Consider the following 12,957-nt stretch of genomic DNA (forward strand, 5'->3'; position numbering starts at 1 on the left):
TATTTGCCTAAATTTTTTAAGTATATTCTGAAGTTTTAAAAACAGGGTTTAACCAAATTCTAAGTTTAAGACAAAAATGATCCGAACGTGCAGAACTACCTAGAAAAAGACAAAAAATTTATAGGTCTCCTGGGTCCCATTCGTCTGTATTTGTAATGTAATTACATTTTCTGTAATTTGTAGCGACACGCAAACGGCTTTGTGCATTTGAAGGAATATCACATTGTTGAGATAATAGTACCTGAATCTTTTATATACTGATGTTTTTATTCCACCCGACTTTGATTCAAGCCCCAAGTATGAATTGCCTATGATTCCTATCATACTAATGATACATTAACAATTATCTATGGACACGAAACAAACTATTGACAAGATATGTTGAAGATGTTTGGTTTCTTCTTGGAGAAAATACATTTTTACGCGTTTTATTTTTTCTTAGAAAGTTTATTATAATAGTAAAAGATGCAAAGGAAAGCTTAGTCCAAAACGTCCTTAGTTTCTAACACCAAAACAACCCTTGTAAAGATACAGCTGTCTTAACTCATAGTACCCAAGTACTTATTAATAGACGAATAGGATTTTACCATCAGTTGAGAAATGTACACAACTAAACATGATATAAATATATGTATTTAACATATATAAAACCGAACATTACAAGTCAGATTAAAAAAGAGAAATAAAAGATTATCACACATATGTTTTTCATTTTATGAAGATCATTTTAATGTCATGAAACAATGCATGCATGTTATGATATTTGGCAATATATTGCTGAGTACTTCTACACATCACATGTTGCATCAACATCGTAGATTCGTACTATTACAGTTCAAGGCAACGGGCTGCCGTGTTTAGATTTCTATCTGTATATTTATTTTTCGCAGATTCCATATGGCTATGAGATATATGGATATTTTGAAACCGAAAATGATCGCGCATACATAAAAAAAAATGAAATATTTCATACACAAAGGCAAACTTTAAAACATTTAGAGCATCTAATCAAGAAATTAGGCTCGGTTTGACAAAGCCTTTTACATGCACTTTAATAGTAAGCACACATATAAAAATGTTGCAACTAGATTTAAGTCAAAATAAATGAAATGATTTATATTTAAGGAATCCGGAAGAGATAATTTCTTCCGCTTCATTATTATCTTTCATCAGTTACAATGGCAATTAAATTAATGTGGTTTGTCATTTCACTTTTGAAATGTACTGGCATCCATTTCTGTCTTCTTTTTGCTCTACGCATCATCTTGTATATAAACTGCGTGTTCTTATGCAACTGTTCTCTTTCATTTTTACTCAGAAGGAATTGACCATCTATCCTGTTTCTGTCAATGTGTTTGTATGTTATTGTTGACTTTAAAATATTCAAGTAACGGAAGCGATTTACGATATAAACGACGTTCGGCCCTAAACAAGACGTGCATTCGTGGCATGCAGAAAAGCCAAATTCAGTTAAGTTGGGTAAAATATTCCTTTCTAGGACATTTAATCTTAATGGCATATTTTGTATTCTCACAAACGCTTTTTGGTCCATAAGCGCTATTAAGACTGTTATGTCTTGTAAATTCTGAATGACTGTTCTAAGTGTTCGTTCTAGGTACATAACTGTATGCCATGTATACCGATCACTCTGAGATGAACAGTCTGTTTGAACTTTGGCTTGAACGAACGGAATCAACTTCGAATCAGAAGGTAAATCCAGAGAAATGCGAATATTTTTCAGGAAAGGATATAAACTTGTCCAGGAAAGATCATTATTTCGAATTTCACTCCAGTTTTTAATCCCGGTCAATGCTTCTTTACCTTTTATCACTGATTTTACAAATTTACTACAGACTGATATAGTTTGATTTCCAAATGAATCCTTATATATTCTCTTTAAATCTAAATAATTCAGAACAAACTTTCCAACTAAGTAGAGGCCCTCTCTAGCATACACAAGATTGTGAATAAAATATTTATTTAAAGTTACAAACTGCATTTCGTAAAATGTCTTTAAACATTGATAGTTTTGTATAAGAGCTCTCGTATTTAGAGTGCTCATTCTTTTCGAGGTCAAGCAGCGAAAAGGGTTTTGTCTTCTCATTTGCGGAAAATTGTTTATGATGTTAAGCAACAGAAATTCCGCAGCGCTTTCGTCCGGGAAGATGAAATTAGATTTTTTCTCCAGAAATTCTATAACTGACTCTCTGCCGAACAAATGCGCAAAGTACATTGGAGTAAAGTTATGAATGTTTTTACAATGTGTGATTCCAATACCGTACAAATCTGCAACCGTTTTAAGAGCTCTGTCCATTCCATTTACAGCAAACATATGCACCAACGACAATTTATTAGGTTTATTACTACAGAAATCACTTTCCTTCATCTCTGATTTTCTTTCCTTTATGAATTTCGACAAAAAAGTATCCACATTCGAATATTGAATCGAATTGTTATATTCTACTTTGTCGTTAAACCTTGCAAACACAGTCATGTAGAGAACATCAGTGGCAGACACATTCTCATTTACTATTGGTAATTTTCTTTTTATCAGATAATTTGCTAGTTTAATATAGCCTCCTTTGATGCAATAATGAAGGAGATTCAATCCATTGCTTGTACTACAGTGCAAGTCCATTTCATTCATAGCTTTCTTGGAAATATTAGAAATATTATAGAATACATTTAACTGGTCTCTATGTTTGTCTAGTGTCCACGGAAAAGTTAATGCAATATAATGCAAAGGTGAACGAAACAAAGATTTTCCACAGTCATGAAGAATTTTAGGCAAGACATATGAAATTGCTTGTACTGACAATGCTAAGATGTGCTCACGATTTGAAAACCGGGCCATCCGTATACCGTTTACAATGAGTTTCTTCACATAAGAGGCATCAAGATTTGAGGAATTCGCTAATAGAGAATTTGTTAAAACAGCTTTGGTCAAAAATGGACTCTTTACAATTATTCGGTCAAAGTCTCTTATGAAATAGGAACTGGCATTCTCTTGAAAAGAAGATTTCAGAATGTTAATTAGACAGATTTCCCAATGGTAGAGCAAACGTTTAGTTCGCTCATTTCCTGTATTTATACTTTCGCCATTAAACAGTTCTTTTTTAATATCAGACGAAAACATAGCATTTACATCTGGTGCAAAATGTATTGTAGATGCTACTGGAGTAAATCCAAATTTATCTTCTGAATTGAGCATACGTTTGTATTGGTTTGTAAACTTATCTTGAAGATAATGAAGCATTTCGTCCTGCCCGAACCTCAGAATATAATGAAGAATGTTTCGACTATCATTATCAACATGTGAAATATTTGTCAGGGAAAATAAATATTTTTGACTTTGAAAGGTAAGTCTATACTGAGGATAGTCTAAATATCTGCCGCGTTCACACATTAAAGCATAATGAATTAAACTTCTGTTTTCGTTATCTTTGAAGTCCGTTACAGTGTCATGGAAATCATTTGAAAGTACTTTTAAGCTCAGCTCAGAACAACTTATAGCCGCAGCATGGAAAGCCGTTGATCCATTGCTTGACCTTTCTTCGAACGCAATCTTGCCAAACTTCGTAGACATAAATCGCATAAAACCTATACTACCATGTCTTGCTGCATAATGGATAGGCCTGTTGCCAGACTTGTCTATGATATTCCATTTTAGATCTTTATCATTTTCAAAAATGTCAAGCACTTTTGTCCGATCATATACTGCAATTAAATGTGCAAATGTAGCACCTTCGGGACAAATATCCTCGCCCTTTTCATAAATCACTGTACCATAACCAGCGACGTTTCCTTGTGTCAAAAAGGCTGCAGAAGAAGAACATTTATCCTTAGACACGCTGTCTCTCAACATGCGAGTTATTTGATATCTATCGTGCTTTATCCCTAGTAAGAAAGGTGTATAACCATATGCATCGGTACATCTGTTCAACCGCTTTGTTTTTTCTGTAATATACTTAGCGATCTTTGAGTGACCAGACCGTATTGCATAATGAAGCGGCGTTTCTTGGAGGACGATCCACCACGTGTCCAAAGGTCTTACTTGACTAGAAATAACACGTGGGCTATTTTCACATTTACAAGACTGCATTATTCTATCTAATTCATTCGTCGCAGTTTTATTTGCGATACAGCTGGGGCGGAAACCTGAATCTAGAATGTACTTTACTATATCGAAGTGACCATTCTTTGTAGCTAAATATAAGCACTTATTATCTATAACATCTGATTTATTAGACATAAGCATTTTCACGACTTCAATATCTCCAATTTCGCAGGCTATATCACTTGGCCGTTGTCCTAAAGCGTTTTCGAGATCCAAAGAAATCTCCTCAAGTAAATACTTGGTAACGTCAGTAGATTCGTGCTGAACTGCTATATGAAGTAATCCATATCCAGAATAGAATGTTGTCTTTATCTCCTCTATAGCATTTGTTATATCATTTAAGTATGTGTTACAGCGTCTACAAGAGTTTACAACAAAATGCAAGTCCGCACCTTTGTGAAGGAGTAGCTTAAGTTGACTAAGATGTCCTTTAGCTGCCGCATGAAATGCTGGGCTTACTCCATTTTTGCCAATAATGTTTACATCCAGATGGTGAGATAAAAGAAGTTCAAGTGCATCTTCAGAATTTGTCATACTAATTAGATTTTGAAGGACATTTTCCTCCTCGAAATACATAACCTTTTTGATATCAAAGGAAAGAAAAACCTTTCGTAGTGACTGGTCTTTAGAATTACTCAGATGAATCACCAAAGGCAAAATGTCCCCCGTTCCGTCTTTCTCTACCGTCTTTAGTAAGTGCTTTGAAATCAGTATATGTCCTTTAGTAAGTGACACTTTGTATCTTCCGGTAGATGAAGCTATTAACCAACTGTGTATTGCTTTATGCCTCAAAATAACACCGTCTTCGGCTTTCACAAAAAATGTTAGCTTTTCAAATTCCTGTTCAAACTCTGTAAATGTCGTGTTCATAGTCTCACTATTTTTCAATATGTCGTAGATACCTATTTTGTTAAGTGGTGTTAAACTTGCACATATAACTTCAAGAATTACTTTTGCAATGCTGAATGTTTTGCCACCTTGAAATTGTCGGTCAAAGTTTAATTCATAGATATCTTCTAGAGACAATGGTAATTCAGGCAATGTACCATTAAATTCTGGGCTTTCAATATATTGTAAAGCATGTATGATATAGAGAAAGTTGCCTTCACTGCTTTCACGTAAATGTTTCATGACTGTCCGACTTTTAGAATAGACAATACCAGAACTTTCTTTATAAATCATTTCGACGTATTCTTCGATATCTTTCAGATTGTTGGAATCATTTGTTAAAAGATGTAATCTTTTTAACTTTCGCAAAGTCTGCAATAGTACCATATCTCTTGTTGTTATAAGGAATTGTATCCATTTCGGGAAATACTGAATACGTGTTGACAGTAAATCTAAGATAAAATTCTTATTTTTGGACGAATGATAGCATTCATCAAGCGCATCTATAACTATTATCCTGGTAGAAGATTCAGTTTTAATTTTCTTAAATGGAATTCTGATGGCCTGATCAAAGCAAGCTTCTAGCTCCTTGGCACATTTTTCGCTGTCATACAAAACAGATGCTTCGGAAAGCAAGGAAATTATACTGCCGTATTCCGGGATTCGCGTTGCAAAGAATCCCACCATACGTCTGATGAATCTCTCTGGTGATTGTGTGCTAGCAACGTCATATTTACAGATATGAAATGCAGTCACATGGTCTCTCAGAAATCGCCCCTTTTCACCTTGCTTTGCGCAGAGCAAATGGGAAATGATCGCAGATTTTCCATATCCGAATTCTGCAACAGAGACTATCCCGCGAGACGATGTTTTAACATGCAGTAGTTTTCTTTCGAATAATTGAAACAGCCATTTTCTGCCGACGAGTTTTTTATAATCCCGTACGTAATCCAGCAAGGGTAGATCTTGTTCAAATGGATAACTATAGTTTTCCGAGAAGCAGTCACCTGAAATCATGCAAAATGACAAGAAAGGTTAACAAACAAAGGCAGATCGTATTCAAGATGTACAACCAACTCGTGCCCTAGTCAGTTCGTCTTCCTTTCTGTCACCCCTTCAGGGTTAACTCATTTCGTCCCCCTATTTCGATATCCATTGTATTTCCTTATTTTTCTTTAAGCTGGCTATAATATGATTAATACAATAATGATTTTATCAAATATATGTGTCTTATACCCAGAACTATTGAAAAAAACAAGGATAAATATATAACACTGAAAGCCACGTTCCAAAAACGCTGCCTCCAAAATCCGCTATACAGCACGCGGACGTCCACACATACGCACACACACACGCACACGCACGCACACGCACACACACGTTACACAAAAAACTTGCTTGAACTTCCCTGGTGAAGTTCCGTTCTAGATTACAAAACCATTCTGATTGGCTGTTGTGAAAATGTATGTCAGTCGTCATTTTGCTACACGTGTTCGCTAAAATGTGAAAATGCAGCATAAATGTGCAAAATGAATAAAATAAACAGAACAGATGCAGACCAATGTACGATTTCAAATTAAAGATCATATACAAGATGAATTTCATTCATCATTTCGAGTTTTAGTGTAAAATTGTGATTTTTTTAAATTCTGTTTTTGTTTGTTTACATTTCGCCAAACATGTGCACACTGCCCTGACCTCTAGACCGGATGTTAATTAGGGAAGGTCACGCAAGTTTTTTCTGTAACGTTGACGAAAGTTTAAATATGTTGATAATCTCAGCAATATGGAATATTGAGACAATGTGACTGGTGCACGATGGAAGATAAATTATCGCTTGTTCAATATACTAGGTACCCATTCACCGAACTGCGCGTTTAAGTTGAGGAATGTACGATTGAAACGGGATAGTATATTTTCCCGTTCATGACCATGGTTCTTATAGAATACCTAGGGGTAGGGTATAACACGTACGGAGGCATTTTCTTTCTGATCTGGTGCCAGTGGTCAACAGATGGAAATTATGACGATAAACAAGTGTTCAAAGTTTCAAAGCCACATGTCAGATAATTTTGACTAAACGTTGCCTAGTACAAAAGCTGAAACCTGTCCAAAAAGGACCATTCTTTAACTAAAATACTTGACAGGTTTATGTTCTCTTGCCTACAGACAGAATTCATGATGATAAACAAGAGTTCAAAATTTCAAAGTCACATGTCAAATAGTTTTGACAAAACGTTGACTTGTACGAAAATTGTACCAATTTCCAAGTCCATTACAGCCAAAATATTTGAAAGAGTTATGTACTCTTGCCTACAGATAGAGACGAGACAGCTATAATAAACAAAAATGATAAAAGTTTCAAAGCCATAATTATGCCAAACAGTTTACACAAAATATGAACTGGAACGAAAAACTTTACCAAGATCTGTAAGTTAAAAGGGACCAAAATCCATTATAGAGTTATGTACTCTTGCCTGAAACTTGACACTACACACGTGTTGAAAGTTTCAAAGCTTTATCTCAGAAACTTTTGCAAAATAAGTTAGTTAAATCCTCATCATTTCAGAAAATGACTATTTTATCAAGATTTCGTTTATACTGATCCCAACTCGTCTAAAGCGGAAACTGCTCATGCAAATCTTTAAAAAGTTGACAATATGCTGAAAAACAACCATCTGTGAGCCGACGGGTCGTGCATGCTACAAACTGTTAAAAATGGCATTACTTAGACATTTTTGAAAGCCATTACCTAACCTAATATATTTCACTAGAACTGTAAAATGAATAGGGGTATGGGACACAGACACTTGGGGATCGGAACCTGTCCCCCTCACAATCCGCCCCTGCCAACCTTCAGCTAATATAGTTTCGCCTTTTAAATCAAACTGAGCACATGTCTCGATCACACAACGACTTATGTTACCATTTCAATATGTTTAAAAAAATCTCCCATATACTATCAATGCTCAGAAAAGCATTGATAGAATATGGGAATTTTTTAAACATGTTGAAATGGCAACAGAAGTCGTTGGATGATCGAGACAAGTGCTCAGATTGTTTTAAAAACGAAAATAAATTGACTGAGGGTTGTCAGGGGCGGCTTCGGAGGGGGAGGGGTACTGACCCACAAGTGTCTGTGGTAAGGGACGCAACTCAACAATGTTATGAGTCAATTAAAGTAACAATACTTATAAAATTATGCTAAATTGTGAGTGAAACAGTCTTCAAATATTTGAGCTGAAAATGTAACACAAGTCAAATTATTCCACAGATTTTTGGACTTTTACCCGTTTCAGCAACTAAATTGCTTCGTGTACGGAAATATTTCAGTAGTATTAGAATTACCGAAGCGAACTCAATTCTGACCCCCCTGACCCCTTGTCCCTATTCTATAAGTGGACTTTAACCTTACCCTAAACTTAAAATACTAACTTAGTACCCTTAATACCCTAAAAATTTTTTAAATCTTTAGTTAAACCGAATGAAAACCTTTGGTTTAACCAAAAAAAGATTTAGTCTTTGGTCCGAACTGACCAATGCCGGACAATTTAAAATCCACAGGTTTCAAACCCAGTAAAAACCAACTAAAAAGTTTTAAATACATATGATATAGATGAGTTTACAGAATAAAATATATTGTTTGAAAGAAAGAAGATTTACTGATAATATAAATCCTCATTATGTTACAACAAAAAACGGGAGAAAAATGATAAAGGCTACTTGTTCATCTTGTGGAAAAATAAAATCAAAGTTTGTTAAAAGTACAGGGGGTAATTTAGATATTCACAAAGCAATGTTACCTTTATTACCTAAGAAAGGTTTAACACTTCCAGGATATAATTATTGTGGGCCAGGAAATCCCCTAGATAATGGACCCCCTGTCAATGAACTGGATGCAGTATGTATGGACCATGATTTTTGCTATGACAGTGGTGTAAAAAAGGGTACATGTGATAAGCAAATGCTTTCCAATTTAAATAAAACTAAATCAAAAACATTTGGAGAAAAGATTGCAAAACATTTAGTTGTAAAACCAGCTATCAAAACGAAATACACACTTGGTCTCGGACAAAAACAAAAATCAAAAAACGGGAAAAGGGGGTAGAGTATACCCCCGGAATCACATGGAGCGATGAATTAGCAGAAGAATTACACAAACCAATTAAAAGGAAATTTAGGAAACGAAGAGTGATAGTTATGATATTGATGATACTTGGTCAGCTGATTTAGTTGACATGCAAGCTTTTTCAAAATATAATAAAGGAGTAAAGTACTTGTTAACCGTTATTGATATATTTAGTAAATATGCTTGGGTTATTCCATTAAAGAATAAAACTGGAGAATCTGTTACTGAAGCATTTGAAAAAATAATATTAGAAGGACGATTACCAGTAAATTTATGGGTAGATGAAGGAAAAGAATTTTATAATAAAAAGTTTGAATCATTTTTGAATAAAAATAAGATTAATATGTATCATACATTTAATGAAGGAAAGGCTGTAGTTATTGAAAGATTTAATAGAAGTTTAAAAAGAATAATGTGGAAATATTTTACAGCAAATAATACTTATACTTATTTAGATAATTTGCAGGATATGGTTGATAAATATAACAAAACAAAACATTCTAGTATAAAAATGACACCAACCGAAGCTAGTAAAAACTTAAATAAAGGTACTGTTTACTTTAATTTATATGGTGATTTAAAGATACCAAAGAGTAAAACAAAATTTAAAATTGGTGATCGAGTTCGTTTAAGCAAACTTAAAAGACATTTTGAAAAGGATATACACCAAACTGGACAGAGGAAATATTATAATTTATATAAAATTAATAATACAAATCCCAGAACATACTCTATTAAGATTTAAATGATGAAATAATTCAAGGTTCATTTTATGAACAAGAACTTTTACCTACTACACAAGAAGGTTTTAGAATAGAAAAAGTTATTAGACGAAACTATAAGAAAAAACAAGCTTTAGTAAAATGGAAAGGTTACAATGAAAAATTTAATAGTTGGGTACCATTTAGTGAATTGAAAGAAATTTAATTTAAAAAATATATTATATAAATGGTCCATAAAAATTTAATTTCTAATAATGGAATAGAAACAATAGATCAGTTAATCATTCACTTAACTAAACTAGCTGCTGCTTACAGAAAAAGTTATAAATTTTGTGGGAGAGTAAGTACCGGATTATATATTACAGCAGGTGTCTTTGGTTGTTCAGCTGCATTAGCACTTGTTCCAGCTATTCCTATATTTGTAGCAGTTGCTGGCGCTGTTCCATCAGTAATTACCATATTTACTAACAGACTAAAACTTGACGACAAGAAATTTATTTTAAAAGCACATCATCAAAAAATAAAACAACTAATAACAAAAGCACGGATTGGAAAAGTAAATAAAGAAGAAGAGAAACAAGTTATTCAGGATATTTTTTACAATACTATTAGAAATGCAGAAAGAAAAAAAATATTCAATGCCTTTTGAAACGTATATGAAGGAATTTAAACTTAACGGATATAAAGTAAAAAAGAAGAAGAGCTGTATTAAATTTTACGTGCGTTTTTAGAGATTTTTTTCTATAAGTATATTATATATAGATGGTTAATAGAAAGGTAGATAGAATGATTATGCCAAAATTATCTAGCACTTTAGGAGAAATAATGAATCCAGACAAAAATTCATATAAGAAAGTTCTTAAAAGAAGAAATGTTATTAAATCAAAACTTGATCAAATAGTTAGCGATGAATATAAAAATCATGTCATTGATAAATTACAAATGTTATAGATCCTTATCTTTAAAAAATAATTTATTGAATGGGACTGTGGTTGTCTATTAACTGAAGAAGAAAATGCTGTACCCTCGAGTACTAAAACCTCTAGTTTTAAAAAGTTATGTGATTGTCCCAGACCAAATAATTATCGAAAACAATCCTAAAAAAGTAATTGTAACCGACTGTGATACTAATGAAAAAAAAAACATATAAAAGCACTTACAAAGCATCTAAAGAATTTGGTATTAATGCTGGGTTAATAAAAATGTGTTGTGAAGGGACAAACCGAGTAAAATGTGGAATATCAAAAGTTAATGGAAAAAGATATAAATTTAAATATTTTATTTCTTCTTAAAGATAATTTAAAACTTTATTTATTTTATTATTTTTTAATTATTTTTAATCCTTTTTTGCTTGAAGATTTTTTTTCTAAATATAATATATAGATGGAAATCGAGAGATCTACAAAACAATATTATAAGAAATTTGAAATTAAAATTACATATAGACAAGATCCAAAGAATCAATTATATTTAAATATAAACGACTCTTATGAAATACTTAAATCTGAACTTAAACTTTAAAAGGTATAAAAATAAACGTTGTTTTAAAAATAACTTTTGTAAAAATGGAATAAAACTGATACAATATATAAATCAGCTTATTTTCAATCAAAGGCTTTAGAAATTATTAACACAAACGAAATAAAAAAAAACTTTACATCAAGCTTTTGATGAAATAATAAATAGATTTGGTAATTGGATTTCTGAAGGAAGTGGCTGGAGAATAGAGTCAGTTGATGCTCATTATATAAATAGATATAAGTATAGTCCATTGGCTGCTTCAAGTTATTTAGAATTACCAAAACCATTACAAAATTCAATGAAAGGATTAATAAATATAAAGAACGATGATAATGAATGTTTTAGATGGTGTCATTTAGCTTACAAATTTCCTGTAACAAAAAATTCTGAAAGAGTTTCAAATTATAAAAAACATATAAACGATCTTGATTATACTGGAATTAAATTTCCTGTTACATTAAATCAAATACCTAAAATAGAAGTTTTAAATGAAATATCATTTAATATATTTGGATATGAAGAAAATAGTATTTATCCATTGTACATATCAAAGTATCAATACGAAGAACACTGTGACATGTTGCTAATTACTAATGATAAAATAAATGATAAAATAAATGATAAAATAACTGATGATGACTGTAAGCCCTCAAGAACTGTAGTCCAACATTATGTTTGGATAAAAGACTTTAATAGATTAATGACTAACCCAAAAACCCAAAAACCAACATAGAAAATATTTTTGTAAAAGTTGCTTACAACATTTTACTCAAGAAAGAATATTAAATGAACATATTCCAAATTGTTTAGCTATTAATGGTACCCAAGGTGTAAAAATGCCAAAAGAGGGAAGTAAAGTACAATTTAAAAATTATCATAAAGGTTTAGCAGTACCTTTTGTAATTTATGCTGATTTTGAATCAATAACTAAAAAAGTTTTAACTGCTTTACCATCAACTGAATCTTCATTTACTGAACCATATCAAAATCATATAGATTGTGGTTACGGCTATAAAGTTGTTTGTTGTTATGACGATAAATATACTAAACCAACCCAGATTTATAGAGGTCCTAATGCATTTACAAGTTTATTGAAAAAATGCTTGAGGAAGAGGAATATTGTAAAGAAATATTTAAAGAGCACTTAACAAAGAACTAAGAATGTCTAAAAAAGATGAAAGTGAATTTAAAAAACAAAAGTTTTGTCATATTTGTGAAAAAGAATATATAAAAGATTCAATCAAAGTACGTGATCACTGTCATATAACAGGAAAATTTAGAGGAAGTGCTCACTCAGAATGTAATATTAATTTTAAACTAACACATAAAATTCCTGTTATTTTTCATAATTTAAGAGGTTATGACGGTCATTTTATTATGCAACAAATAGGGAAATTCAAAAAAGAAATTAATGTTATTCCTAACAATATGGAAAGATATATGGCATTTATGATTTCTGACTTGGTCTTTATTGATTCATTCCAATTTATGTCTCAATCATTGGATAACTTAGTAAAAAATATTCCAGAATTTAAATACTTATCTCAAGAATTTGATAAAAATATAGAATTATTAAAAAC

The 12,957-nt window shown here is 32.1% G+C and overlaps 1 protein-coding gene across 1 annotated transcript in view; it reads right to left on the reverse strand.

The window, feature by feature from the left end:
* Nucleotides 1-617: 617 nt before the first annotated feature.
* LOC123527795 (uncharacterized) overlaps nt 618-12,957 on the reverse strand; it is a 28,284-nt gene continuing 15,944 nt past the window's right edge. Inside the window, exon 3 of the mRNA XM_045307468.2 lies at nt 618-6,012. Within this exon, the coding sequence (XP_045163403.2) occupies nt 1,160-6,012 (4,853 nt within the window). The 3' untranslated portion in view covers nt 618-1,159. The remainder of the gene's footprint in view (nt 6,013-12,957) is intronic.

Source organism: Mercenaria mercenaria, chromosome 14 (genome assembly GCF_021730395.1).
Source record: "Mercenaria mercenaria strain notata chromosome 14, MADL_Memer_1, whole genome shotgun sequence".
NCBI classification, from domain to species: Eukaryota; Metazoa; Mollusca; class Bivalvia; order Venerida; family Veneridae; genus Mercenaria; species Mercenaria mercenaria.